Source organism: Chelon labrosus (genome assembly GCF_963514085.1).
Source record: "Chelon labrosus genome assembly, chromosome: 14".
Taxonomy (NCBI): domain Eukaryota; kingdom Metazoa; phylum Chordata; class Actinopteri; order Mugiliformes; family Mugilidae; genus Chelon; species Chelon labrosus.
Genome location: NC_140347.1, coordinates 14,371,614 through 14,397,589, shown reverse-complemented (window position 1 = coordinate 14,397,589; position 25,976 = coordinate 14,371,614). Strand labels below are relative to the sequence as shown.

Sequence of the window (25,976 nt, the reverse complement as noted above, 5' to 3'; positions counted from 1 at the left end):
AGCAGTAGAACTATATAATAACAGGAAACTAATCCACACCAACGTTAGAAATATAAAATATAAAAAAAAAAAAGAGTTTACGTATTTTAATTTCCCTCAAACATTTATGTTATACAAAACATCAAAGTACTAAATAACTTCTAATTAAATGATTTCATCAGCTAAATTAATATTATTATTTTTTCTTTGCATTTTAAAATCCATCCTTATCCCCAGAGAGACAGCACATCCAAAGACCCTACATTTAAAAAACCAAGATGCCATAACAAAGATTAATCAAGCCATAAATGTAACTCCTTCTTCAGAAACGCAGAAGAAAAATGTTCAAAAGACACAATTCATGTTCAGTTCATCCTAAAAGTACCTAAAAACATCCTTTAGACAGAATGTTCACCCTTCTGCCGTCAATATGATGCTTCTCTTTGTTAAGCCATATCGGGCATATACACTTTTATCCCCCCTCCTCACTGTCACGTTGACATTTTTTTTTACTGTTCGCTCAATCAGTAAAACATCAGTCTACCTCCAGGTGATCTCTGTAACCTGTGGAATTCAAAAGTCCTCGTAAGATTTACAGACAGTAGCTGAGGTCAGATTGTTCCAGCTCAATGTCAGGTTCGTCCTCTTAGGAGTTGTTCTTAGGTTTTCCTGACTACCTGCTGTGAGTTTTCCTGTTTTAAAACAAGTCCAGTTTTGTATTTTTTTCCCCATAAAATAAAAATGCTGCAGTCTATACAGATGTCTTAGTTCTTTTGCCATTGTAGCTTGATGGCATTGCAATTTTGAGCTGTAAAAGTTGCTATGCTATCTGCTGCAAGCCTCATCGAATGTATGCGTATGTCTTATATTGTATGGAGAATGCTAGCCTATTTATTTTATTTTATTTTATTTTATTACTATTTCTATTTTTTAACAATTATTTTTCTTTTACTAGTGTTTTTTTATGTGCAATTGAGCTACTGTGACCAAGCAATTCCCCTTGTGGATGATTAAGGTCTATCTAAGCCCAACTCTCTGCTTAGACATTGTTGTTTTAAATTTAATTTAATAACATCTTAGAACACATTTGGTTACCTTGATGTTTATCAGTGATCCAGTCTTTCCTCTGCGTCAATAATCTGTTATGTATCTGTGATGGCTGAGTGCAAATTGGGTCATGAGGAAGATCTGGAGCAGCTATTTGCTCATAACTTTCATTTTCACATTTGCTTTCAAACTGACAATACGTTTTACAGTTAAATGCGTGACCTCATTTTCTTGAGAAATACTTTGTGAGTCCTGCTCCTTTGTCTGGACAGTTCCTTCAATAAAAAATGATCTTTCCTTCACATTTTGATTTATAGCTCTCATGCTTGCTGTCATCTGGTGACTGCTACCTTTGGTGAAGGCAAGGTCGCGGCCCCAGTGATTACCCCCCAGGGGATAGGCTTAGCCTCACCGCCTTTCTATATAATATCGTCTTTCTCACGGCGCGATGACTTCATTGTCAACTGAAACCGCTCAAATCCTGGGAGTGATAAGGATTTCCCCCTCAGGTATCGGCCGAACAGACAAACAATGCCAAAGCTGTCTCTTAACGTTCCTCTTCCGTCAACGTGCCGGCGTCTAGTTTTCAGTGAAAGAAATTATAGTGGGCTAATAACAGTTTTTCCCTGTACGTGTGAGGGCATGCCTGGCCATTTTTCGTCTAAGTGGAAGTCTCATAGTGCAAATAGTTTTGAGTCCATGTCAGCGGTCATGAACGTAACTTACAAGGAAGCCTGAAAAACAATTATATTACTGGTGAGAGCTAGAGTTTAGTCACTTGTTATAATTCTCAAAATATATCTAGGTTTAAATCTAGTGCTGACACGATAATGCCCGTTGGATTCTGTCATTTGACCCATTCTACTTCAGCTGTAGTTGTAAAGCCATATCTGATTAAATTAGTGTAATTCAATAACATCTTCAGGCTCACAGAGCTCGGACATGTCATGTGACGCTCGGCAACGCGAGGGGATTATGGTTTCTGTTCAAAAACAGGCGGTTATCTTAGTTGCCATCTTGTGCTGTGGGAGACACAAAATGACTTCCTAACCTCCAGATAAAGATTTCCTGCATTTAGCTGTGTTTATGTCCCTCTCATTATGTACATACATAAGCCCTTGTTTTTACTTTTTTTTGGTCTTCCATTTGTGACTGTCGTGTTTTGAAGAAAATCTTTTTACACTACTGGCTGTCATTTAACGTAAAAATTGATGATTCACACTACTTTGCCAGTTGGTTTCATTTGAACATGGCCGTAACTGTTATTGATAACAAGGCAACATGCTTTATTAACCTACTGTAACAGGGAACACAACATATTACTGCATATAAATGTGAGCTAAAACCCTACAAGTCCAGTTGCCCTTGTTTAAGCTTGTTTTTTTGGGGATATACCATGACTTGGATGACAGAAAATCACTGAACCCTAGGGGTGCTTGTTAATACCGGGTCAGAACAGCATAGTTGGAGTTCACTGACTTAAGGAAAATGTAAAATGAACTTTTAATTCCTCCATGGCTGTCCATTGACTTAGTTTCGTCATCATTTATGATGGATTAGGGTTAGCTAGCGACATCTTTGCCCGTCGACACCAGATGGGGGATTAGCTCAAATGGTAGAGCGCTCGCTTAGCATGCGAGAGGTAGCGGGATCGATGCCCGCATCCTCCAAAACCATTTTTGTTTAGCAACTCTACACAGCAGTGCGTGATGAGAGCAGACTCTTCCAGTTACAAGTATTCTACTGTTAAACAGCCCCACTACTTGGATGAAACGTCTACAAGAAGCCCTAAAGAATACTCATTTATTGTGCAACTACAGTGCAGTCTGAAACATAAATAAATACTGTATAAGCCAGTGATTTGTTTAAAACAACTATGGGTCGGAGCAAGCATCAAGTTTTCTTGGAGTTTCCAGATTTCTGCAGCATATGTTTCCTCTCCACTTTCTCCAGGTTTTAAGTCTGGGACTCACACTAACCGTTTGAGGCTTTTTGTTGAGCACAGCAGTTTAGACAAAGCTTAAACATATGTCCAGACGTAATACACACACACAGACATGTGTTAATACACAACATTTCACAGTTACTGTTGTGTATTTTACTATTTTTACTCCCACCTGTTTCCTGTGAGGGCTTCATTTTCCTGTTACTGTGCAAATTCTGTCTTCCTAAATCAGAAATGCACGCAGTACAACAAGAGTTTAATGTCATCTCCTATGTGGTTACAGTTTATACAAAATACAGTAAGGTGCAGATAAGAGAGCACAATATATGTCAGTATATATTTGAAAAAATCTATATAAATAGGTCAAAGCGGCAGGGATAAATAGGTTTAAGTTAGTATTTTTATATCTTTTTATATATCTTGTATGAACTACTGTAAAACATCTAATCATTTGATGTCTTTTTAGTCCGTGTTGTTAACAGTGGAACAAGGATAATAATAACTCAAACTGTTTTTAAAACCAGCCAGATGGGCCAGGACATTTATCGCGGTTGACACCGGGAGAAACAGCTGCTTGTAAAAAGTCCTGCACGTGGATAAAGAAAAAAAAAACTTCAGAGATACTTTACAGAAGACAAAGAAGCAGGAACACAAGAGAAGTTTTTTTTTCCAATCATTACATTAGCGTGGGCCCACTTGTGTAATACAGCACGGGCAGGCTTATCTGTGGCAGACTGCGGAGGAGACGCGGCAAACACCGGTTGCTGATCTGAGTCACGCTATAGGAGATAAATGATGTCTGGTGTTTATGGTGTCAAAGGGCAATATGACAGAGGAGATGCCAAAAATAGGCCCAGTCATTTTGCTGTCGTGCAGACAAAGCCTGTTGTTTAATTGAAAAATGAGGGCAGCCATAATAAATTTCATTATGGATTTGGCTGAGACTGTGCATGCTAGTTATGATTAGATGACACATGCATACAGTGTAGGGCTTGGAAACCTTTTGATCAAGCCTTGTAGACACAACAGTACAGTACAAATGCGTTACAGAGTCGGAACACTGTGCTCAGCTCTTGATCCGGTGTCTTTAAACCTCTATTAGCACTTGCTTACAGACAAATTTTGACACTGGCTTGGCATCAGTTTTACAGTTCCCAGACAGTTTGTTCCCCGGGGCCAGGCCCTAAACACTATTTTTCCTCTCAAACATGCACACACAAGCTTTTGGGTGCATGCACGCCACCACACACACACACACACAAGAGAAAGCTTATCTCCACCATCGGCTATGAAATACTGGGAGCCCCGCTTTGCTGCTTTCAGTTCAGTGCGACGACTGTGAGACAGAAGAGAGAAAGAGAGAGAGAGAGAGAGAAAGCCTTTGTGATATGAGACGCCGAGACAGAAAAAGCTGCAAGTTTGCCAGGATTAATGGGCATTAGCACATGAAGCCACGAAGAAAGCAGGAAATGCCTCAGAGGGTGTGTAATGCCATCTCCGATCGCTGCCCATGTGGCACCCACATTATGTATGCTGAGTATATGTGAGAAAATACTGAGGCTCTTTGTGCATTCTGCTCATGAATGTGATGTTAAATATACAGAGACATTCAAACATTCAAAATAGTTTAAACAGTTTGAATGGCAAATGAAAGACATTTTAAAAAAAAAAATAGATTCGTTTGTGGATTTATTTGTTTGCACTGTGCATCTTTATAGATGAGCAAACAATCCGTATGCAAATACATTTTTATATTTTTGTGTATATCTGGACCCCGCAACAATTTTGAGTAACAAATCTGATTGGTCCAACATTTAATATCAAGCAGACATACCGTGTTTTCATTCAAAGTACTGGGAACTTTTAGTGTCAAGAACTTTTGACAATTAACTAAAAGATTCCTTCAAACCACCGGTTGTCTGCATTTCCACTGCAGTCTAAGGATCCGGGAAGAGGTAATGCAATTAAAAAGCAAAATAAGTTTTGTGCGCGGCCATACACCAACCTACTCCACTCCAGTCCAGTAGGTGGCGTTAATGCAAAAGACTGCACGATAATGATGTACACAAATGGTAACATTTGACAACAGCTAGCAATAAACAGATTTTTAAAGCTATTGACCGGAAGGAGATTCATCGTGAGATAAAATGCTGTGAGAGCTTGACCAATCTCTAATGTTTGTTGCCGCAAGCCCTTCCCCCAAAGTAGTAACGCCAAGCAGAGAGTTTTTGGGAAGTAAAATAATTTCCCTTGAGCTTAATATATATCCATATAGTGGGAGTGACTGGGGCACCGAAACGCAGCCTCTAAATAACACATTATCTGCCATGAAACTCGTTCATTTCGCCAATATTTTGTTATGATACACTAGTGCTATTCCCCATTGAGTCCAGAGTTACCTGTTATCTATTTGCGGACGTGCAGCGGTTTGTTGTTCTTTGGCCAGCTGTTCCTCTCTCTGCCTCCGCATCCCCCTTTCAAAGAGCTCCTCATCCATATACTCCGGATCAAAACGGTAAGGACGTCCATCATAAACAAAGTCGTTGTCCACAACCTGAGAATCAGAGAAAATATTCAGCCATTTTGCAAAAAAAATAGCAGTAGCAAATTACAGGTAAACAATCCGACCGTTGCAGGATGCGTGCAGCGCTCAGAGATGACATCATCCAGGTCAGAGGTTAGTAGGTCAATCTACAGACCCCGGATGATGATAACAGGTAACTCTGGACTCAACGGGGAATAGCACTAGTGTATCATAACAAAATATTGGTGAAATGAATGAGTTTCGCGGCAGATAATACGTTATTTAGTTATAGGTGAATAAATGATCGTATTTTATGCCAGAAATAAGGTTCAGGTTGTAAAAAAAACGGTAATTCCCCTTTAAGGTTCCCTCGTCCCTTAGGAAAGTTCCTGAGGTGGAAATGCAGATGAAGCAATTCCTTTTTCATTTTTGCCTTGATTTGATGAATTGACTGTCTAGAGAAAGTTAACAAGGTCAGAAAAGAAAGTATAAATAACATACTATAAATTTAAATGAGCGTCTAGTCTAACCTCAGTGCGTACAGGACACTGCATAGTTCACACGGAACAGAGAGACAGCAAACTGCTATCTAATCAGCACAGGAAGAAACTACTGTGGGTCTGTCACCACCGCATTTGACCTCATACAAAATCCTCAGGAAGCACTTTCAGCCGACTCTTTATTATTCTACAGAGTTCGTTGATTAACAATGAAGCTGTTTTCTTTCTGTCTCACAACAGGGGTAAGGCCACAACATACCGAGGCTGGATATAGAAATAGGTGGTGGAGAGGTGCCGGAACAGATGACAACTTACGATAAAATGGTTGACGGGGAGTCAGGATCAGATAATGGTAACGGTTACATGAAATGAAAATCTAATCCCACACTTGTTGCATAATCGACAATGGGACCTGATTGGTGAAGAGATTCCTAACCTGTGGCGTTATGTAAAAAGTCATCAGCATAACAGGAGCCCAGACACACCTGAGGCCATGAGCCATCAGTGTCCCACCTTCAGGGCGGAACATTTTTACAGATCGCTGTCAGCTAACGGAGGAAACTGACACGTCTGGAGTTCCTGCTTTTCTTTTCTTTTCTTTTTTTTGTCACAATAAGTGTTTAGGAACAAGAAGACTTTCCCTTTGTTTGTGCCTTTTGTTCCGAAAACCCATTATTGAATATTATTATTTGCATTTTACACATAAAAAATGTGCATTGTGTCATTCAGAAAATTGATGCTACTCATGCCTGAGATAGATACCATTTAAAAACTCAACTAACATAAATGTATATTAACTATTTTGGAAGTTATAGCATATAGCATTTACATATATATATAAAAAAAAGAAAAGTACCAAAACTGTAGTTCCTTCGATGGCCACTTGAGGCTGACTCTAAAAGTGAGTCAAAAATGTGTTTCGTTACGTAAAAGGGTTTAATTCTGAAATAAATTGCCCATTTAAAGTGTTTTATGGCTTTTAGTTATGCGTAATTGAGGACGTGGCTGCTCTTAGTGGTTGCTAGCTAGCCTACCCTCAACTCCACTCACGCTCCACCTCTTTGCCCATTTTTGAATTGGCCTGGGGTTAGGCGCTGCCGAGATGACAACAGCGAGAGGCGAGCTTTATAAGGATCCCATGGTACGTAACCATATTTTACAGGAGGGGACTTTTGGAGTTGTTAAATAGGGCTCACATAATCCCAAATGGATCATGTATTCTCACTCTTTTTTTCTGCATGGGATAAGAAACAACAGAAACAGCTCGCCGTGGCTCTCTATAACTTGTTTCTGTTTTTTTTTTTTCCCCTCCCTTACGTGTTTTGTTTTGCCTCTGAGTGAGAGTCTCCGGGTGGTTGTAATCCAATCAGCTCCTGCTCTGCAATCGGCCTGCACGCCATCTATCAAACCCAGCAGTGTCTCTCAACCACTCCACGCCAGTTTGTTGTGTCTACCTGTGTTGTAGCTCACTAATCCCGGCCATCTAAGAACATTACATTATGTTTTTTTGTCTGTGGCCCGCACCTCTCCGTGTGCCAGGATCATTACCAGTCACCTCGAATGCCGGATCTCCAGTGCAGCTCAGCACCACACTACATACTCTTCCTTCACCTTAGCCTTGTCTTTACCTGGATCTGTGTTGTGCATCTGGGTCCGTTTTGCATTGCCTAGTGATTTAGCTTTCTATATCTCTAAAAAGAAGTTCATTCAGTGCAGGGTGTGGATACTTTTTTTGCCAGATAACTCCTTCTGAAACTTTTAGACTCTGAGTCCCACTGTGCTCCACTTCTTTCAAGTTGCCACCCTCCCTTATGACCTTCCTCTCACTTTCCCAGAAACCCGATCCACTGCTTCCTACAAGCCTTGACTTTACATCTATCCATCATAATCTTCTTTCATATCATTCACCCCAGTCACCTGTAGTATGTTGGATGGATTACATATAAGTCAGAGGACAGCTCTTCCATCCACCCACTTAACCCTCAGCACAGACACTCTGGCTGTCGACATCCTCTCAGCAGTAGGAAGGAGGGCGGCAGGCTGGGGGTCTTTCGGAAACTGGAGCCTGTTTTCTTCATCAGCCTCAACCTTGAGAGAGCGATCGGGGGAAGTCTAGGTCGACGAACCTCCAGAGCCTCTGGCTCACCTCAGACAAACCTTTGGTTTCATCTGCCACAAAGGGAGCAGTGTTTAAAAGCTTCAAACAAGAGCCATTATTATCGAGCAGCGAAAATGAGAACGTGTGTGAAGCCTTTCCATCTGAAGATATGGAAGCAGAGTGAAGTGCTTGTCTGACTTGGCTCGCTCAGCATGCAGTCTTATGAGGGTCAAATGGTATGAGCCGTACGAAGTTAGAAGTAAATTCAATAACTGCAAAAAGAGCTAAACGAAAGAAAAAGGATATTTGAGATATCACCCTCAACCCAAATCCAACAGAGATAAATGAAGTTTAGTTTGCGAGGCTCAGAGAACTGAAATTCCAGGTCAATGTCAGTTGCATTATTACACACACCGATCAGCCACAATATTATGACCACTGACGGGAGAAGTAAACAGCGTTGACCATCTTGTGACAAATCAGTGTTCTGCTGGGAAACTTTTGGACCCGGCATTCATTCGTATGGACTTGTAGCACCCACCTAGACCAGACCAGACACCCCCACCCCATAGCAATGACACTCCTTGATGGCAGCAGCCATCCCCAGCAGGATGCAGCCTGACACAAAAAAAAAGCGCTTTAGGAAAAAACATAAAAAACAGCTCAAGGTGTTGACCTGGCGTCCAAATTCACTGGATCCCAAACTGATCAAGTATCTGTGGGATGATCCACAGAGGCCCCTCCCCTCAACCCATAGGACCCTAAGACCCCCACTAACAACATTGTGTTACCAGACACCACAGGACACGTTCAGAAGGCCCATGTCCATTCTCTGATGAGTCACAACTGTTTTGGAGGCACACGGAAGACCTACACAATATTAGGAAGGTGGTCATAATGTTATGCCTGATCTGTGTATTTACCCTGTGTAGAAAGACAATCCTATGAAAACGTGAAGTTTCAAAGGGTGATGTTTCTGGTAGAAAAGGTTCTCTTTTAATGATGCCATGAGAGCCACATATAGGTTTGGCATGTTGTGTTGTGTGTTCGGATAGAGGAAGAAAGTCCGCGTGATGATATCTCAAAATTATCTACGAAATCAAAACTGTGCTCTTTTGCATAGACAAATACCACAAGGTGAGAAAGTACATATGTCGTTTTCATGTTGGCAGCTTGATCGTCTGAAGTCTCCTTTAGCGCTCCGCAATCCGACAAAAGATCGTTTGCACCAGGCCGGACCCGTTTGCAGGCTCCCCAGGTGAAAGTTCTTGTTAGAAAATTTCTAAAAGGGGCGAGGATGTCACCAGCAGGCTCTTCCTCCATCTCCCTCCCCACTTGCTTTATAGATAGCGGGCGGATGGAACTAGGCTGCCGCTTTGCTAAAGTTAGCCGCGCAATTAGTTCACACACTAATTAGCTATGAGAGGAGCAGAGGAGCTCCAGATTTCCCCCGTGTCCGAAACCCCGTTTCCCAGCTTGACGGAGTAAATGAGGTCCTGTCAGAGATGCCAGAAAATATCCAAAAGTAAAAAAAAAAGAAAAAAAGAAAAGCAAGACAGTTCCAGATGATGACAGAAAAATATTTATGAAACAGCTGATGCAAGTGTGTGTCTTATGACTTTTTCTTTCGATTCATTTAACCATAAATATTGGTGCAACTTTTTATTCGGCGCCTCTGCCCTCTTCGCTCGACTCTGCTCGGATAAAATGTGGTTTCACTTTTCCCCCGAAAAGGCCACATTCCCACACGCTCGTATTTATTTGTACTGCTCGCCAAGCGAAGCGCTTTCGTCGGAAAAGGAAAAATAAGGTCCGACGACGATGAGTGTGCGAGCACATGTGAAACCGCGAGCCCAAGAATGCGTAAGGAATACAAAACAATTAAAGCTCTGTTAAGGGAGTGCGGCGCTGGCAAGCATCTCACGTCAGGTGCAGCGGGGGCCCAACAATGGAGCACTCTGGGCTGCCGAGCAGATCAATGTCAGATGTATCACTTATCACCAAGCAGGCCCAAATGCTTCACTCGACAGACACTCTGGACACATTAGACATTCATAATGGGCACGAGTCACGAGAAGGTCAACTTGATGCATTCCACCTTGAATTACATCCCCGCGACTGGACAAGGATACCCCTGCTCGTCCTCCAAGGTCTTTGATCAGGGTCACCGCTGTTTGTTCAGATTCTTTCTGGCACGGTCCACCGGTCAGGTCATAGAGTGAGAGACAGGTTTATAGGTTCTATTTAAGCTAAAGCTTCCAGCTCAGTCATCCACTACCATACCAGTAAAATGAGTCACTGTAGTTTCTTTACCAGCGGCCAATGGGAACATAAATCACACATTTTCCAGAATCTGGGCCTGCTCTGGACGCAAATATTTAAAGTTCCCTGACGCAGACAACATTTAGCAAGAATCGAGTTTCGGGACCCGTACGCAGAAGAGGAAATGGTCTGGCACCGAATGAAAGCGGAGGAGGTCTGATTGGAACATCAGCTATTCAGGCACTTGTGCTCCCCTGGAGGGACGGGATCGGGAATCCCACCCATTTACCAGAAAAAGGAAACGTCTCAAGGAAACTGATCCAGATCTGAGGGATCTGGGTGGAGCTCTGCTTGGCTGTTTTTGTTTCACTATACAGAATCTTCTTTCTTTTTTTTCACAATGGCATGATCTCGAAATGATCTTTAGGGGTTTAGTTGACGCCCTTTTTAAGAGTGACTGGCATTGGAAAGAAGCTGTAGTTAGACAATTTAAAACAAACATACCTTTTCAAATCTTGAAAGTGAAAACTGGATGTTATTTCTGTTATCTGTGTTATCCCCAAGACATTTCTCTCACTTCCTCACTCTATAGATAAGTAGATAGAAAATGCCAGCCACTGTTGGTGCTTGAGTCAAGGTGCAAAGTCATTTGTAAAGGCTTGTACCTACAAACAAGGCATGACGGTGCATGTTTCTCACCAGGATTACTGATAGAGATGTTTAATACTACACTGTCAGGGGCCTTTCAGCTGACTGAGCATGCTGGAGCGTTGGTGGAGTCGGTGAGACGGGCTCCTCTGATTGGGCGATCATCTCAGCGAACCAGTTTAAGAGAAAATAAACTACATTTTTATTGTTTTTGTTTCATCTTCGTCTCATCGGTACATTATACGCAGTTGAACTGTTGACCAACTGAATTGCATGATTCACTGAGATGCCAAATCTGTACGACAGCAGCTCTTCCTCGCTTCCTAGCTAATCCTAGCTAATCCTACAGGTTTTAAATCACAAATACAGACTGTTGCCACCTTCTGGCGTGGAGACTTATTTTGTTTCCTTACGGATTTTTGTGCCAGCTGGTTCTTTTCTACATTCTTTGTGGTGCAGATTTTCTTATATAAATGTCAGTCTGCTGTCATAATTATTCTCCTTTTTGATTTCCTCTAACTCACAAGGGCAAATGCACCAATCATCCATAACATTACGACCACCTTCCTAATATTGTGTGGGTCTCCCTTGTGCCTCCAAAACAGTTGTGACTCATCAGGGAATGGACATGGGCCTTGTGAGGGTGTCCTGTGGTGATAGTGGGGGCCTTAGGGTCCTATGGCTTGAGAGGGAGGGGGCCTCTGTGGATCAGGCTTGTTCCAGTGCATGGGATCTAGGGATCCCAAACTGATCAAGTATCTGTGGGAGGCCAGGTCAACACCTTGTGTTTTTTTCATTTGTTCCCAAATCGTTTTTGCTGTCAAGGAGTGTCATTGCTATGGGGTGGGGGTGCCTGGTCTGGTCTGGTCTAGGTGGGTGGTACATGTCTAAGTAACATCCACATGAATGCCAGGTCCAAAAGTCCCCAGGACATTGGGGACCGTATGTCAATGCCCTATCTTCAAATAATATCGGAATCCAGTTTTAAGTACGTCTGTGTATTTATATTTGACACATTCACCACTTCACACATCCATACATGCACTTTTAATTACACAAACTGACAATCCCAAGTGCACATTATTTACTCCCTTCACCCACTCGCCGATCCCTGTGATTCCACCCCATGGCCGTCACTGCAGAGAGACTCCATCTATGTCTGGGGCATCAACAACAATGCCCCCTCCACACACACACACACACACAACACCAGATGGAGAGCCATAAATCTTGGGCCCCTGCGCACCCAGGAGAGTCCATAAATAGTGTAACAACTCTGAGGGTAAAGACATTGCGGCAAGCCCCTGGTCCCCCAAGGCTCCGGGGGACCGAGGCAACGCTGGGCCATAACTCTCCCATTCTTTCGGTGACACAGAGCTTTTCTTACGCTCTCGGAGTAAATCATGAAGGGGAAACACTGTCATGAACCTTCTCCTCTGTTATGAGCGGTGATGATGGCGGGTCGTCTCAAAGCATTCTGCAGAGGCGAACCAGATGTTGGGGTGGAGACTGTTTGCGCAAGACAAAGAATGAAAGCGATAAGGACGCAGACAGGGACAAGAAGGTGGAGACAAAACTTAACTTAAGTTCCAAGTAATCCATGGGTTTGTTTTTATTTACTGTACATGCAATACCAGAAGGTTTAGAAGCCTGATCTTATCTGCACTGAAGTTCCGTGACTTGTTAAACATCAACGACCGGATGACTCAAGTGAGCAAAATCAACATCAAGGAAAATCCCGTTTTATCATTCTGTTATTATTCAGACCAGAATAAATACACCTTTCAGGCCTACACCTTTTATTGTCTATCTTTCTCCGGCACTTCCGTGCTAATCAGTACAATCACAAGCACAGTGCCAGACCACGTGAATTGACACATTTCTCCACCATTGAAAAAGGGGGTTCAAGCGCGGTCACGCAGTCTGAAGGGCCGGGCGCTCGCTGCAAGTGTGTTTCTGTTAAACCCTCGCGAGTGAATCTATTTTTCGGGGCACCTCTGACACTCATCTGGACCACAACAATGCCCCCTTTCTCCTCCCCGCCTCACGCTTGGCTGGCCCCTCTGAATGCGACCCGGGGCGAAATAATCCATACCCCCCGAACCCCCACACAGCACTCCTGTACACAGGACACACATGTTGGCACTTAAATGGTGGCACATGTTGGAGCTCACCGATACGTAGGAGCGCATGGCATTTGGTGGGATTTACAAGCACTTCCTGCAACTTTAGGCCTAAATAAACAATTAAAAGTGAAATATGAGCATTTACACCAAAAAAAGGCAAATAAAGAGCACGCATGCAAGAACAGCTGCTGGTGTATAAAACACAGAAAAGAGTAAGACTGCCCCGATGTGGAAACATATGAGAACTACACTAACCCTAACCCTAAACCTTATGCCAAAGCAGTGGTAGAAAAGTTTTTTTTTTTTTTTTTGGCTTGAGGTTCTCACCAATCTCGACTGTCTTTGACACATAGTTGGATGTTAATTTATGGATGCAAAATGTGGCAGGCCTGGACGTCTGTCGAGAGCAAAAGTAACAGCAGATGGAGCTGTATTGTAGCATTTGAAAATTCAGCAGGGGCTATTAAAACTTCAACTGCATCCAGTTATAAACCTGTTGCTGGGATCATACTAAACATGCACCAACCACCCAGACCAGACCAGGCACCCCCACCCCATAGCAATGACACCCCAGTAGGATGCAGCCTGACACAGGCACACGCTTTAAAAACGCTTTAGCAACAACAGTACAAGGTGTTGACCTGGCCTCCAAATTCACTAGATCCCAAACTGATCAAGCATCTGTGGGATGATCCACAGAGGCCCCTCCCCTCAACACATAGGACACAAAGGCCCCCACTAACAACAGGACACCACAGGACACCCTCAGAAGGTCCATGTCCATTCTCTGATCAGTCACAACTGTTTTGGAGGCACAAGGACCTACACAATATTAGGAAGGTGGTCATAATGTTAAGCCTGTATGTAATACTGATTCTTGAAATTTTAAATCACAACCATATAGAGGTCTATTACCGATCAATGCCATTGTCAACTTTTCATGCATCAAAAGCACAGTGTGCATGTACAAGGTTAAAAATGAAATAAACTGTTAAAATTTGAACTGGACTGAGTTCATCCTCAGGACACCTGAAGTTAATTTGGCCAGGAGGACGTGTAGAAGACACTTCCCCTTGCAGCAAATGACGCTTACGTGTTTAATCGATGACAAACAGATTGAGTCTAAAATAGCAACAGTGTAACTGTCCTCACAGTGGGTGAATATAGTCTGTGTGTGAGGTTGGACCCGCCCGTGAGACCCTTGTCGTGCTCTGGACAGGATCCACGCTTCACACACAATCTAGATTATCTCCAGGCTGCACGCTGAAACCCGGATGCCCGCAGTAAATAACCACAGACACACGTAAGAGCTCGTTTTCTCTTTCTTATTTCATTTTTATTTATTAATAGAGCTATGAAGTTGCAGCAATGATGAGCGAGACTCTGAAGAAGCACGCAACAAGCTTAGTTTTTCTGTTTAGTTGAATATTATGGAATCTGTATAGATGTAGTCCATGTCTTTGCAGTTTTCTGTTGTAGTACTATGTCCAGAGGCTCATGTTGCTTTATTCTTTTGTGAAGAACTGTCATGGATCTGTTTGCTTTTGCTTTCCTCTATCGCTCGGGCTTGTGTTTGTGGGATTTTTCTTTCTCAAGTGGCGCATTTATCGTGTATTTCTAATATGTCACATTATAGATTTGCTGCCATTCATATAATCGTCATATTATTGAAGTTATTTACATTTACTGCATGCATGCAAACAAACATGAAAGTCTGTTTATCACGGTGTCCGATATCTTTGCATTTTTATGAATTATATTATTAGTTAGTTTTATTTATATTGTTACAAAGTAAGTGGTGCAACTAACAAATTTGTTTTCCAGTTACACTTTTCCTCAACGGCACAAACTTTCCGTCTGAAATTAACAATTCCTCTCTGATATAGCCATTGTTTACACCTCTGTTTCACTCTGCTCTCAGAGTAAGGGGAGTCTTCCCTCCAGCCCGGCCTCCACCGAGCATGTTGTACCGTTTTGATAAGAGATTTGTGGCAGTGAGGTCATCATGCAGACTCCTTATCTTCGCAGCCATTTAAAGGGCTGTTTCCTCTGCCCAGCTCTTTAACATGCTTTCAAACACGTGTCAGTGTGTTAGTTCTCATTTTACTGTTTACAGTGAAGGAGGAAATGCTCCAGTACATTGATGAAAGAAAATGCTATGCTACTGTCAGGCATTTATTTTTTTGCATCTCGCTCATCAAAACTGCATCTTTATAGCTCCATAATGTTATACTTTCAATATTTTTACTTAAAATACTTGTATAAATGTGTGCTTGCACATGAAAACATTTATGGAAGAATGGCACAAAGCTGAAATGTGTAAAAAAAAAATGCAATTTTATGTAGAATAAGCAGGTTTACTAGATTTACTGCAATTTGACTATAAAAAAAATAAAATAGCAATTTATACACTGCCAATTTTATTTTTTATTTTTTCAAGCATTTATACTTCACTGAAGCATATTTCTTCGCATGAGAAATACTTTAAAGAGGAACTACCGTTTTTTACAACCTGGACCTTATTTCTGGCATAAAATACAACCGTTTACTCACCCATATAACTTTGGTGTCATTTTTAGTTCTTCGGAAGATATTTAGATCCAGTGGTGCGCCGCCTATATCCATATAGTGGGAGTGAATGGGGCACCGAAACGCAGCCTCTAAATAACGCATTATCTGCCGCGAAACTCGTTCATTTCACCAATATTTTGTTATGATACGCTAGTGCTATTCCCCGTTGAGTCCAGAGACCTGTTATCATCATCCGGGGTCTGTAGATTGACCTACTAACTCTACTAACTCTGACCTGGATGATGTCATCTCTGAGCGCCGAGCGCACCCCGCGCGCACCCTGCACGGCTTGTTTACCTGTAATTTGCTACTGCTAGTTTTTTGCAACATGGCTGAATATTTTTCCGATTCTGAGGTTGTGGATGACGACTTTGTTTATGATGGACGTCCTTACCGTTTTGAGCAGGAGTATACGGATGAGGAGGTCGTTGAAAGGAGGATACGGAGGCAAAGAGAGGAACAGCTGGCCAAAGAACAACAAACCGCTGCACGTCGAATAGATAACAGGTAAATCAGGACTCAACGGGGAATAGTACTAGCGTATCTTAACAAAATATTGGTGAAATGAGTTTCGCGGCAGATAATGCGTTATTTAGAGGCTGTGTTTCGGTGCCCCAATCACTCCCACTATATGGATATACGCAGCGCTCCACTGGAGCTAAATATCTTCGATTGTATTATATGCCAGAAATAAGGTCCAGGTTGTAAAAAACGGTAGTTCCCCTTTAAGATAGATAATACAGTCCTAGCATTTTCTCTTAGTGACAAGTACACTCTCAGATTAACCATCAGAGGGCGCCATTTCACAGAAATAGATACCTTTGATTGGGCAAACTGCTTAATTTACCATCCCACTGTTTATGCAGCGTGGGAGGAGGAGCTTAAACTCCTTACCAGCTGAGTGAATTTTGTGGTGTCACTGAAGATATATGTGTCTCACTGCCTCCCCAAACTGTGGCCCAGACTGACCGGTGTTACTGTAATGCCTCCACACACACTCACAATAGTCCAGCCTAGAGTAGAAGAGGGATTACATTGTGCATGTGTGTGTTAAGGCCGCCCGCAGATAGGTTCACAAGGACAGGGTTAATCTGTCTACTCAGACAGACGGAGGCAGTGAAAAGGTTTGGGAGGAGGGAAAGAGCCACGTAATCTGATGTCCCGCCTTGCCGCTCATCCCGGGCCTGCAGTGGTGTGCAACGGGGAGCGTGTTCCTCGGGATAGCTGCCTTAACTGGATTACGGGACAGCACATGTCAGTGAAAGGGCACCCGGGCACACATATGTCTATACACACCCAACACTTGCACACGCAGGTGCGCACAAGCACAGGAGATTAGTCAGGAGTGCATTTTTCACCCCCTGCAAGGAGCTTAAACTCCTTACCAGCTGAGAGGAAACCGGGGCGTTGGAGCAGCTCTACATCTTTGACTTGACTTTTCTCAGCCGTAACACAGTATCTGAATCCTTTCTACCCTTTAAGCTTTTCCACGGGGCTAAATGATTCCCTTTTCTTCTAGATATCTGTTTTTTGCTGAAGTCTGACTTGAGTATCAGGTGGTGGTGGTGGTTGTGAGACGCAAGATGGAGACGGAGCCGAAGGCAGAAGCTGAGCCCGACAACAGTGAGGTGGAGAGGTCGGACACAACGGAGTTCGAGGTAACTGCAGGCCGCCTGGAGCAGCTGATGAAGAGCATGGACGTGCTGCTGTCGGACGTGGAGCAGCTGCGGAGCCACTGCAGCCACCAGGCGACCGAGCTGATGAAGGCGGCGGTGGAGCTGAGGCAGCAGCAGGACGAGCTGAAGGAGAGCTACTCCAACCTGTCCAGGGAAATGCAGGAGATCATCGACTCGGTGGACGACCTGTTCAACACCAAGAGTGCCTTCGAAACCAAAGAGAAGCAGGCGCAGAAATTGAACAGGCAGCTTTGAGGAGACTGAAAGAGACAGATTTGGATCTGATTCACGAGACTGTGACGCGTGTGTGGTTTTGAATTTGGACGTGTTAGAGTGGAGTGAAGTTTGAAATATTGTGTGAATGAAATATTAAAATGTTGTTATATTGAGTGGGTAGGTTGTCAAAGTAAATATCATGCAATGGAATAGTACAACTCACCAAAATAACCATTAAGCTGAGTTCTCACTTTGCTGCAGTGGTGGAACGCAACTAAGGACAGTTACTCATTTACTATTGCTGCGCTTAATTATAAATTTAAGGCAAGTTTACTTGAATCAGTTCCTTTCATTTCACCTTCTTTCTTTCACTTTTTGCTTCATTACATTCCATTTATCTGACAGATTTAGTCGCTAACTACTTTAAAAGCTAACATTTAGCCTTAACAAAATGGACGAGTACGTATATTTCCTTGTAAATTATACCTGACAGTCTTTACATGCACAGCTGACGTGATCAGTCGATCAATAAGTCAGTCAAGTGACAGGAAACCGGCGACTATTTTGATCTTTTTTATTATTTATTTCATTTATCAGTCAATTCAGTGGCGGAGGACATACTTAATAGTCGCAGCCCGTGCAAATAAATGCAAAATGAGCTCAACTTTAACCAAATGCAAAAGTAAAATCCTGCTTTTTGGATCAATTGGTGCAGGAGCAATTCCACTGTTGCCCCTAAAGTATAATAATAATACACCTTTATCTTTTTATTCCTATTTATACTCATCAGTTATGTTCGGAAGAGACTGATCGATAAAGTTTTGAGAAGATATACACTTTATCTATCAAGAATAGAGGAAAAATATATTCCAGATTTATGGGCAACAGTGCATTATTACACATATTATCATAGCAGTAACCGGGGCTGTTTTTCTGTAGTGATTACCTTTACTGGAATAATATTTTAAGCACATTTTCCTGATTATACACACGTGTTTTCGGTATGAGTGATGTGAAGTCGCCCCCCACCACTAGCTTTACTGTCATAGTTTCATCACGGACTTAATAAAGGTACAGTTTGTAGCACTGCTTCCGTTGACTGCCATGTGATCTTTCTTAAAACGGATCATAAAACCCTGCAGAGATCCAACCTGTGCTGCGTGTCAACTAAAGCTTTACTCTGTAAACACTGCTGTCACAATGTGTTTTTTTTTGCATACCCACACGTAAAAAACACTCACATCACGGCACACTAAGTCGATAGTAACATTAAAGTATATGCTTTACTCCCGTCAGCCTCCACGGCTCCTCTGGCTTGCTGGGGTTGTGGCGCTACTGATTGTGCACTGATTCTCCTCGGTGCGTCTTCCATACACTCGTCCCCTCCAGGCCATGCTCCACTGCGGTTTCTCGCTAAAATAAAACTAAATAGAGCCTTAAGGCAATGTTTACCTCCCACAAGCTCCTCTGCTGTGACTTATAGGTCTGTGTTTAGTGGTTGTGGGACGTGCCAAAAGAACAATCAGTGGTCGGTAACCTGAAAAAAAGCTGAAAGTAGGAAACTTCATTCACCCTTGATCACATTTTAGTGGATTCCTTAAGGGCTGAGTGAATAAATACCATTGCTTCAGTGATTGCATTTAAGCACGTAACAATTAAATAACTAAAATTAGGTCTGTGTTGTCTTCTTTATTATGCAAAAGCCCTTTGGATCTAAATTCATTTTCTGCGGTCTTTTTATTTCTTTAAAACTTTCTTTAAGACGTACCGTAAGACTTAAACTCTTGGGGGCCTGGGGGTCCTAATTGCAACCATTCCTGCTCCGAACAAAAAAACAAAAATGACACCTTGTATTTATCTTCAAAAATAGAAGTTAAAAAAAAAAAATCTTCAGGGAAAAACCTGAGTCTCTCCGTGTGGTTGAAATCTGACACTTCATGGGCTGCGGTGTCGGTGAGCGGAGAGGGCGAGAAGATTTTATAGCTGGGTGTCAGTGCCTACCTTCACTGCAGAGGTGCACGTCCCTCCGTTGAGCAGCTGGGGATTCACAGCACACAAAGGTAAGTCAGAATAAGCGTTTTATTTGATGAATTGTTTGCAATCTTTCTGTGTTAGACCTGCAATAGACTGGCGACCTGGCTAGGTTGTACCCTACCTATCGTCTGATGTCAGCTGGTAAAGGTTAACCCCCCATCCTCCCCTCCCAAAGATAAGCAGTTATGAATAATTCCTGAATTATTAGTATGTTTTCACATTTGCTCTGTGTTTTAAACATTAGTAAATAAATAAGGACAAGCATGAAGGAATTTGGGGCAGCAGCTGCTACACATTTGTGTGTTAAAGGCTTCAGTGCATGCACGTCGTTTGCATTAAATCAAACTGAAAGTTGAGTTTTAAAGTTTCTATCCTCATCAGTCGTTCCAAAGTGAATTCTCGTGAGCATGAACATCCTCCAAGTCCTGGGGCTCCTACAGCTGCTGGCTGTACCGGCTTTCACAGTGAGTCTTAGTATTAATAGTTGCATGCGTGTGAGTGATAAAACTTTAGGTGCAGATGGAAATTGCCTGGTTAAATATGTCCTGAATCTAAAAAAAGGAAAGAGGCAAAATTATTATATAAGTGTCAGAAACTACTCCGATCACATGTCACAGTACGGGTTCATGGGGACGTTATGCAACATACAGGGGTTGGTTTGTGGCTAAATGCTCCAGCTTCTATTTCAGTGCCTCCTCAGTGTGCTCTTAGTGTGTGTCAGTGGTTCGTGGTGGGTTTTGATATGATGTGAGAGCGCTATGTGTTCCAGACGTAGCGGGAGCAGCAGAAGCTTGACTGTTTTGCTGCTGTCTTCTTTTTTTTTAGCTGACACGGCCTGCCCATGACTACTGGGGAGAGTTTGGGGCCTACGGGCCCTGCAGCCGTACCTGTGGCTCAGGGGTGTCAATGAGGACCAGGAAATGTATCACCTCAAGGTAGGTCATAGACATGCGAGGGGTGAAGATAAATGCAAAATACCCCGCCTCCACCTATTTCATCCTGAAATAATAATAACTTCTTATCCATTTAAGAAGAAAGCAAGACATTCGATCTGTGTGCTAACGATGCTCTCTCGTGTCTCCTGCAGGACAGATGGTGGACATAACTGCGTAGGATCCTCCAAGTCCTTCCGTACTTGCAACACACATGTAATTATGCTTGAATCTCTTTTAAATTATATGAACATAACAATTATTTATCCTATCCTGGCACAGTTTTTGTTATACATAATTCATATGAGCTCAAAGTGCAGACTCTTTAGTGGATGCATCCAAATTTGCGGAACGGTATAAGAGTTACAACCATTTTTACCCACGGCCCTGCATTTTCAGGGACTCAAAGAGAATAAATAAACATAATAATCTTGCAGCTTTTACTGAACTGTCTTCAGTTGTTGTATGTGAATGGTTTAGTTTTGTCTTCAGCCAGCGAAATGGATTCTCGAGTACGTGACTGACTCAGCAAAGACGTAAAGACAGTTGTAATTCCTTCAACTTTCTTCAAGTCCAGTTTGAATACCCTCAAATTAAGAGCCTGCAATTATAACCCATAGTCATTATGCAACTGTACCTTGAATATGGGTCAGTTATCAAACATAGATGGACCTGACTGTCAGTTCTGTCTTGTGTCACTGTAGGAATGTCCGGTCGGGTCCAGAGATTTCAGAGAAGATCAGTGTTCTGAGTTCGACCGAATGGACTTCCAAGGGAAACGCTACACGTGGGTGCCTTACTACGGAGGTATGTGACCTATTGCAGACTGTGCAACCACATCACCTGCAGATGCAATGATAGGCTAATATGAGGTGTCTATAAAGTTACGGGTAACATCCCAGTCTGCTCTTGCTGACTGTCGCTGCACTTCACTGCGCAGTGTATCCTGGTTTTCCACGCAGAACAATCTACATAGCTGCAGTGAGAAATGATGTGCACATGGCATCAGACCCAATGTTTGTGACTCCTGTCCCTTTGACATTCCAGCAACGAATCCGTGCGAGCTGAACTGTGTCCCAAGAGGAGAGAACTTCTACTACCGATTCAGACCTGCAGTCGTAGATGGGACACCGTGCTACGTGGGCCGCACTGATATCTGTGTGGATGGCATCTGCAGGGTGAGACTGAGAGTCATATATTTAAACTGTGCACTTATTAACTTATTACTTATCAATTAAATATGACATACCTTGCTGGATTTCAGTACAATATTGATATATACATATATAACATGTGCAGATATTTTTCATATATTCATATATTCAGGTTTTTTCAGTGAGTCAGAAGGCGTGCATTTTTGATGTATCTTACCTCCCTGGATTGGGATGCCTAGGACTATCACATGTTCACTTTTGTCAGCCACATGTGTTCATGTGCTTACTCTTTTCAGATTCTGGTCCATGGTGAGTTCACGGGCTTGGATGATGATGTTAACTCTGTACACTCTGCCGTTCCCGTCGGTGTCGCCCCCCACCCAAGAGAGACGCTCACGTACATGTACAAGACCGGCGTCTACGGAGAGTGCTCGGCCACCTGCAACGGAGGCATGCAGTACCGCAGCGTGGAGTGCTTCGTTCAGGACCCAGTGAACCCCCGTGTGGTGGAGGAGTCTCACTGCGTCACCCAGCGCCTGCAGAGGCCGCACAGTCAGCAGGCCTGCAACATGCACCCGTGTACTGCAGAGTACAGTGTCTCCAGCTTCAGTGTGGTAAAAACAAAAGACTGTTATATTTTAACTATCATTCAAAGAGGAAAAATAACAATAATTTAACACTCTTAAAGGGAAACTACTGTTTTTTACAACCTGGACCTTATTTCTGGCATAAAATACGGTCGTTTACTCACCCATATAACTTTGGTGTAATTTGTATTCCTTCAGGAGATATTTAGATCTGCGTATATCCATATAGTGGGAGTGACTGGGGCACCGAAACGCAGCCTCTAAATAACGCATTATCTGCCGCGAAACTCGTTCATTTCACCAATATTTTGTTATCGTACCCTAGTGCTATTCCCCGTTGAGTCCGGAGTTACCTGTTATCATCATCCAGGGTCTGTAGATTGACCTACAGACCCCGGATGATGTCTTCTGACCTGGATGATGTCATCTCTGAGTGTCACGCGCACCAGCGACGGTCGGCTTGTTTACCTGTAATTTGCTACTGCTAGTTTTTGGCAACATGGCTAAATATTTTTCCAAGTCTGAGGTTGTGGACGAACCATAGCAGTTGTTAGTGCTATTTAGAGGCTGTGTTTCGGTGCCCCAGTCACTCCCACTATATGGATTTACGCTGATTTAATTATCTCCTGAAGGAATACAAATTACATAAAGGTTATATGTGTGAGTAAATGACCATATTTTATGCTAGAAATAAGGTCTAAAGAACAGCAGTTCCCCTTTAACTATCGTGTAAATCATCTATAACCTGCTTATGGTAAATTCATGGACTAACATGAATACGTTTGATGGTCAGTGTTCAGTGACATGTGGGGAGGGACAGCAGACCAGAGAGGTTGTCTGCGTGGGAGCAGGAGGTGAACAACAGCCCGACCACGCCTGCAGTGGACAGGCAAGACCTCCATCCGTCCAAGCCTGCCGCAGACCTGCCTGTTTCACGCACATCACCTGGCATGTGACTGAGTACGGGCTGGTAAGTGAGGGGAAGAAAAATTAGTATAATAGACGGCAGAAACGCTTTTATTAAGAGTTCACCTTAACTCACACTATCTCGCTTATCGTCTTTGCAGTGCACTAAAAGCTGTGGTGGCGGCGTGAGGGAGAGGAGGGTTGTCTGCTTTGACACGGATCTGAACCCCTACCCCGAGACCCGGTGCGGATTGGCAAGCAGACCTGTTTCTGTAGAGGAATGCAACACACAGGCCTGCCCAGGAGCACAATGTGAGCAAAATCTGAAACGGCTACAAACTCTGCTAACTGTCAGTGCTTTTTAAAATTTACTTGTAACCTCACTTCTCTCCAGCGGTTCCAAGTGTGCAGGACCCGAGAACAACTGGAACCGTTGTCAGAGGATATGTGCCCCACGTTCCAGTAGACACTTCAGGTACGTAGAGTACTTTGAGAAAGTTTTGCAGAAATGTTATTCTCTTTGTTTGCATACTTGAGCATGCGGTTATTTCATATGTGAGGAAAGTACACCAGAGCAGCTGTAAAATAGATGCAAAAAGAGTTATTTGTATCATTAGCACAGTCAATATTTAATGTAAAGAAAATTCACACTTACTATATGCCACAAATGGCCATATTTAGATTTAAAAATGTGCAGTATTTCAACAGGTCTATAACATGAACAGTAACACTACTGCACGTTTGACCTGGTCTGTGTTTTCCTGCTTCAGCTTTTAGGCCGGACACAAATGCTGCAGTGGATCCCTACCCTCCTGTGCTGGGTCCTCACTGCGCGCAGTCATTTTACGGCTGCTGCCCTGATGGTCATACCTCCGCCACGGGACCCAGGAACGAGGGCTGCACACCAGATGACTGCGTTCGCACCAGGTAATGCTCTACTGGTGGCATAAATTAAACTGCTGAGTGGCTTACTGTTAACATGGTGTTTCCAATAAAAAAAAAAAAACTCTCATCCTCAGGTTTGGTTGTTGTTTGGACGGGGTGACACCAGCTCAAGGATTTGGAAGGCTTGGATGTCCTGAGTACCAGGCAACTGTGGTATAATTATTTTTTTCTCTTTCACAATCGTTTCTGTGTGGAGTTTGTATGTTCTCCCTGTGTCTGCGTGGATTCTCTCCGGGTACTCCAGCTTCCTCCCACCATCCAAAGACATGCTCATTAGGTTAATAATGATTCTAAATTGGCCGTAGGTGTGCGTGTGAGTGTGAATGGTTGTCTGTCTCTCTCTGTTGGCCCTGCGATGGACTGGCGACCTGTCCAGGGTGTACCCCTGCCTCTCACCCGATGACAGCTGGGATAGGCTCCAGCAGACCCCCGCGACCCTTAACAGGAATAAGCGGGTACAGAAGATGAATGAATGAATGAATGAACAATCGTTTCTGGATTTACTCTATACACCATAGCACTTGCTAAACCAGACACAGCTGACTATTTATTATCTCCATCTTTTTCTCTTCTCTACATTTAGCAGCTCCCATCACCCCGTGTTCCTACAGCCACTGGAAGCGTCTGCTCCCTGCCTCGTGATGAGGGCCCATGTGAGACTTGGAAGGTCCGGTTCTACTATGACTCTCGCGCTGCCAAGTGTACCGAGTTCTGGTACGGAAGCTGCCAGGGCAATGCCAACAACTTTGCAACCCTGGAGGCGTGCCAGAGAGAGTGCGGGGGTGTGGCGAGGGAGGCCCCACCTGCACCTCGCAGAGGGACCCCGAGGACAGGGCCACTCAGGGTTGCTCTGAGAGCAAGGGCATAACTGTGCTCACCGCTAATACCTCCCATCCATTACATTAAACAGTGCCCCCCCTCTACGAAGCAAAATACGAGATATTTATACACCGATCAGCCACAGCATTAAAACCACTGACAGGATAAGTGCCGATCCCCTCAGCCCATAGGACCCACGGTCCACAGGACACCCTCAGAAGGCCCATGTCCATTCTCTGACGAGTCACAACTGTTTTGGAGGCACAAGGGAGACCTACAAAATATTAGGACGGTGGTCATAATGTTATGCCTGATCAGTGTACATGTTGCACATATTTACATATCACATACAAACATGCGTTGTAAAACAAGCGACATTCTGTTTGTCATTTAAACATTTGAATTTACATTAAAAATGAGTTTGGTAACCATTTAACTTTCTAATGTTTGTCATTTCTTTTCAATGCTCACTCATTCGTTCGTATATTTTGCATTCATCTGTGTGATTATTGAAGTTAAATCCAAAATCCAATACATTTTAAGCGACGTGGTAACCATGAAAACCATTTTAATGTGTCTCTGTCTTCATCTGCTCCTGCAACAGCCTTTTTATTCAGCTACTGGTCTGTCATTAACTAATTCAAAACAGTTTTTTTTTTTTTTTATGTAACAGAACACTTGAGGAGTGCCCTTTTTGTTATTTAATAGTTCTTCTTTTGCACTGTTACCCAATTACATCACAGAGACACATACTGTACTACAGTTATTACAGGATTTTACACACAAAACGTAGGCAATAATCAGTTACTCATTAGACTACACAACATTACTGACCAACTGGAACATTAAAATACTATACTACGCATGACTAACTACAATAAAATGATAAAATAGGCCTATATTTAAACATAACATGACCTAGATTTGAATGAAGGACGTTTACGTGTAATACACTGATTGATTTTGCAACTTTAAAATAAATAAATAAATAAATGAATAAATGAATC

At 42.9% G+C, this 25,976-nt stretch overlaps 2 protein-coding genes across 5 annotated transcripts; both read left to right on the top strand.

Annotated features, from left to right (window-relative positions):
* The first annotated feature begins 14,282 nt into the window (after nucleotides 1-14,282).
* LOC311499832 (uncharacterized protein) lies at nucleotides 14,283-18,683 on the top strand. 3 transcript variants are annotated; one of them, XM_084560968.1, is made up of 3 exons: nucleotides 14,283-14,432; nucleotides 16,107-16,177; nucleotides 17,219-18,683. In XM_084560968.1, the coding sequence occupies exon 3, from the start codon at nucleotides 17,284-17,286 to the stop codon at nucleotides 17,629-17,631; it is 348 nt and encodes a 115-aa protein (XP_084417094.1). In that variant the 5' UTR covers nucleotides 14,283-14,432; nucleotides 16,107-16,177; nucleotides 17,219-17,283; the 3' UTR covers nucleotides 17,632-18,683. The 3 variants fall into 3 exon arrangements, with proteins under 3 accessions (XP_084417094.1, XP_084417093.1, XP_084417092.1); XM_084560967.1 differs by having other exon boundaries at nucleotides 16,107-16,207; nucleotides 17,220-18,683; XM_084560966.1 differs by lacking the exon at nucleotides 16,107-16,177 and having other exon boundaries at nucleotides 17,220-18,683.
* Nucleotides 18,684-19,512: 829 nt separating this feature from the next.
* paplnb (papilin b, proteoglycan-like sulfated glycoprotein) lies at nucleotides 19,513-25,413 on the top strand. Of its 2 annotated transcripts, none has more exons than XM_084560965.1 (13): nucleotides 19,513-19,652; nucleotides 20,008-20,090; nucleotides 20,452-20,561; nucleotides 20,714-20,774; nucleotides 21,263-21,365; nucleotides 21,606-21,736; nucleotides 22,009-22,326; nucleotides 23,093-23,269; nucleotides 23,367-23,517; nucleotides 23,600-23,680; nucleotides 23,976-24,132; nucleotides 24,225-24,303; nucleotides 24,737-25,413. In XM_084560965.1, the coding sequence occupies exons 2-13, from the start codon at nucleotides 20,034-20,036 to the stop codon at nucleotides 25,016-25,018; spliced, it is 1,707 nt and encodes a 568-aa protein (XP_084417091.1). In that variant the 5' UTR covers nucleotides 19,513-19,652; nucleotides 20,008-20,033; the 3' UTR covers nucleotides 25,019-25,413. The 2 variants fall into 2 exon arrangements, with proteins under 2 accessions (XP_084417091.1, XP_084417090.1); XM_084560964.1 differs by having other exon boundaries at nucleotides 19,515-19,652; nucleotides 24,734-25,413.
* Nucleotides 25,414-25,976: the final 563 nt, after the last annotated feature.

What these genes read in the sequence shown, in the direction of transcription:
- LOC311499832 (XM_084560966.1), top strand. Translation starts at nt 17,284, where the DNA reads ATGGAGACGGAGCCGAAGGCAGAAGCTGAGCCCGACAACAGTGAGGTG.
- paplnb (XM_084560964.1), top strand. Translation starts at nt 20,034, where the DNA reads ATGAACATCCTCCAAGTCCTGGGGCTCCTACAGCTGCTGGCTGTACCG. An exon ending in TCCGTACTTGCAACACACAT is followed by an intron (nt 20,775 to 21,262) that starts GTAATTATGCTT and finishes GTGTCACTGTAG; the next exon opens with GAATGTCCGGTCGGGTCCAG. An exon ending in GTGGGTGCCTTACTACGGAG is followed by an intron (nt 21,366 to 21,605) that starts GTATGTGACCTA and finishes TTGACATTCCAG; the next exon opens with CAACGAATCCGTGCGAGCTG.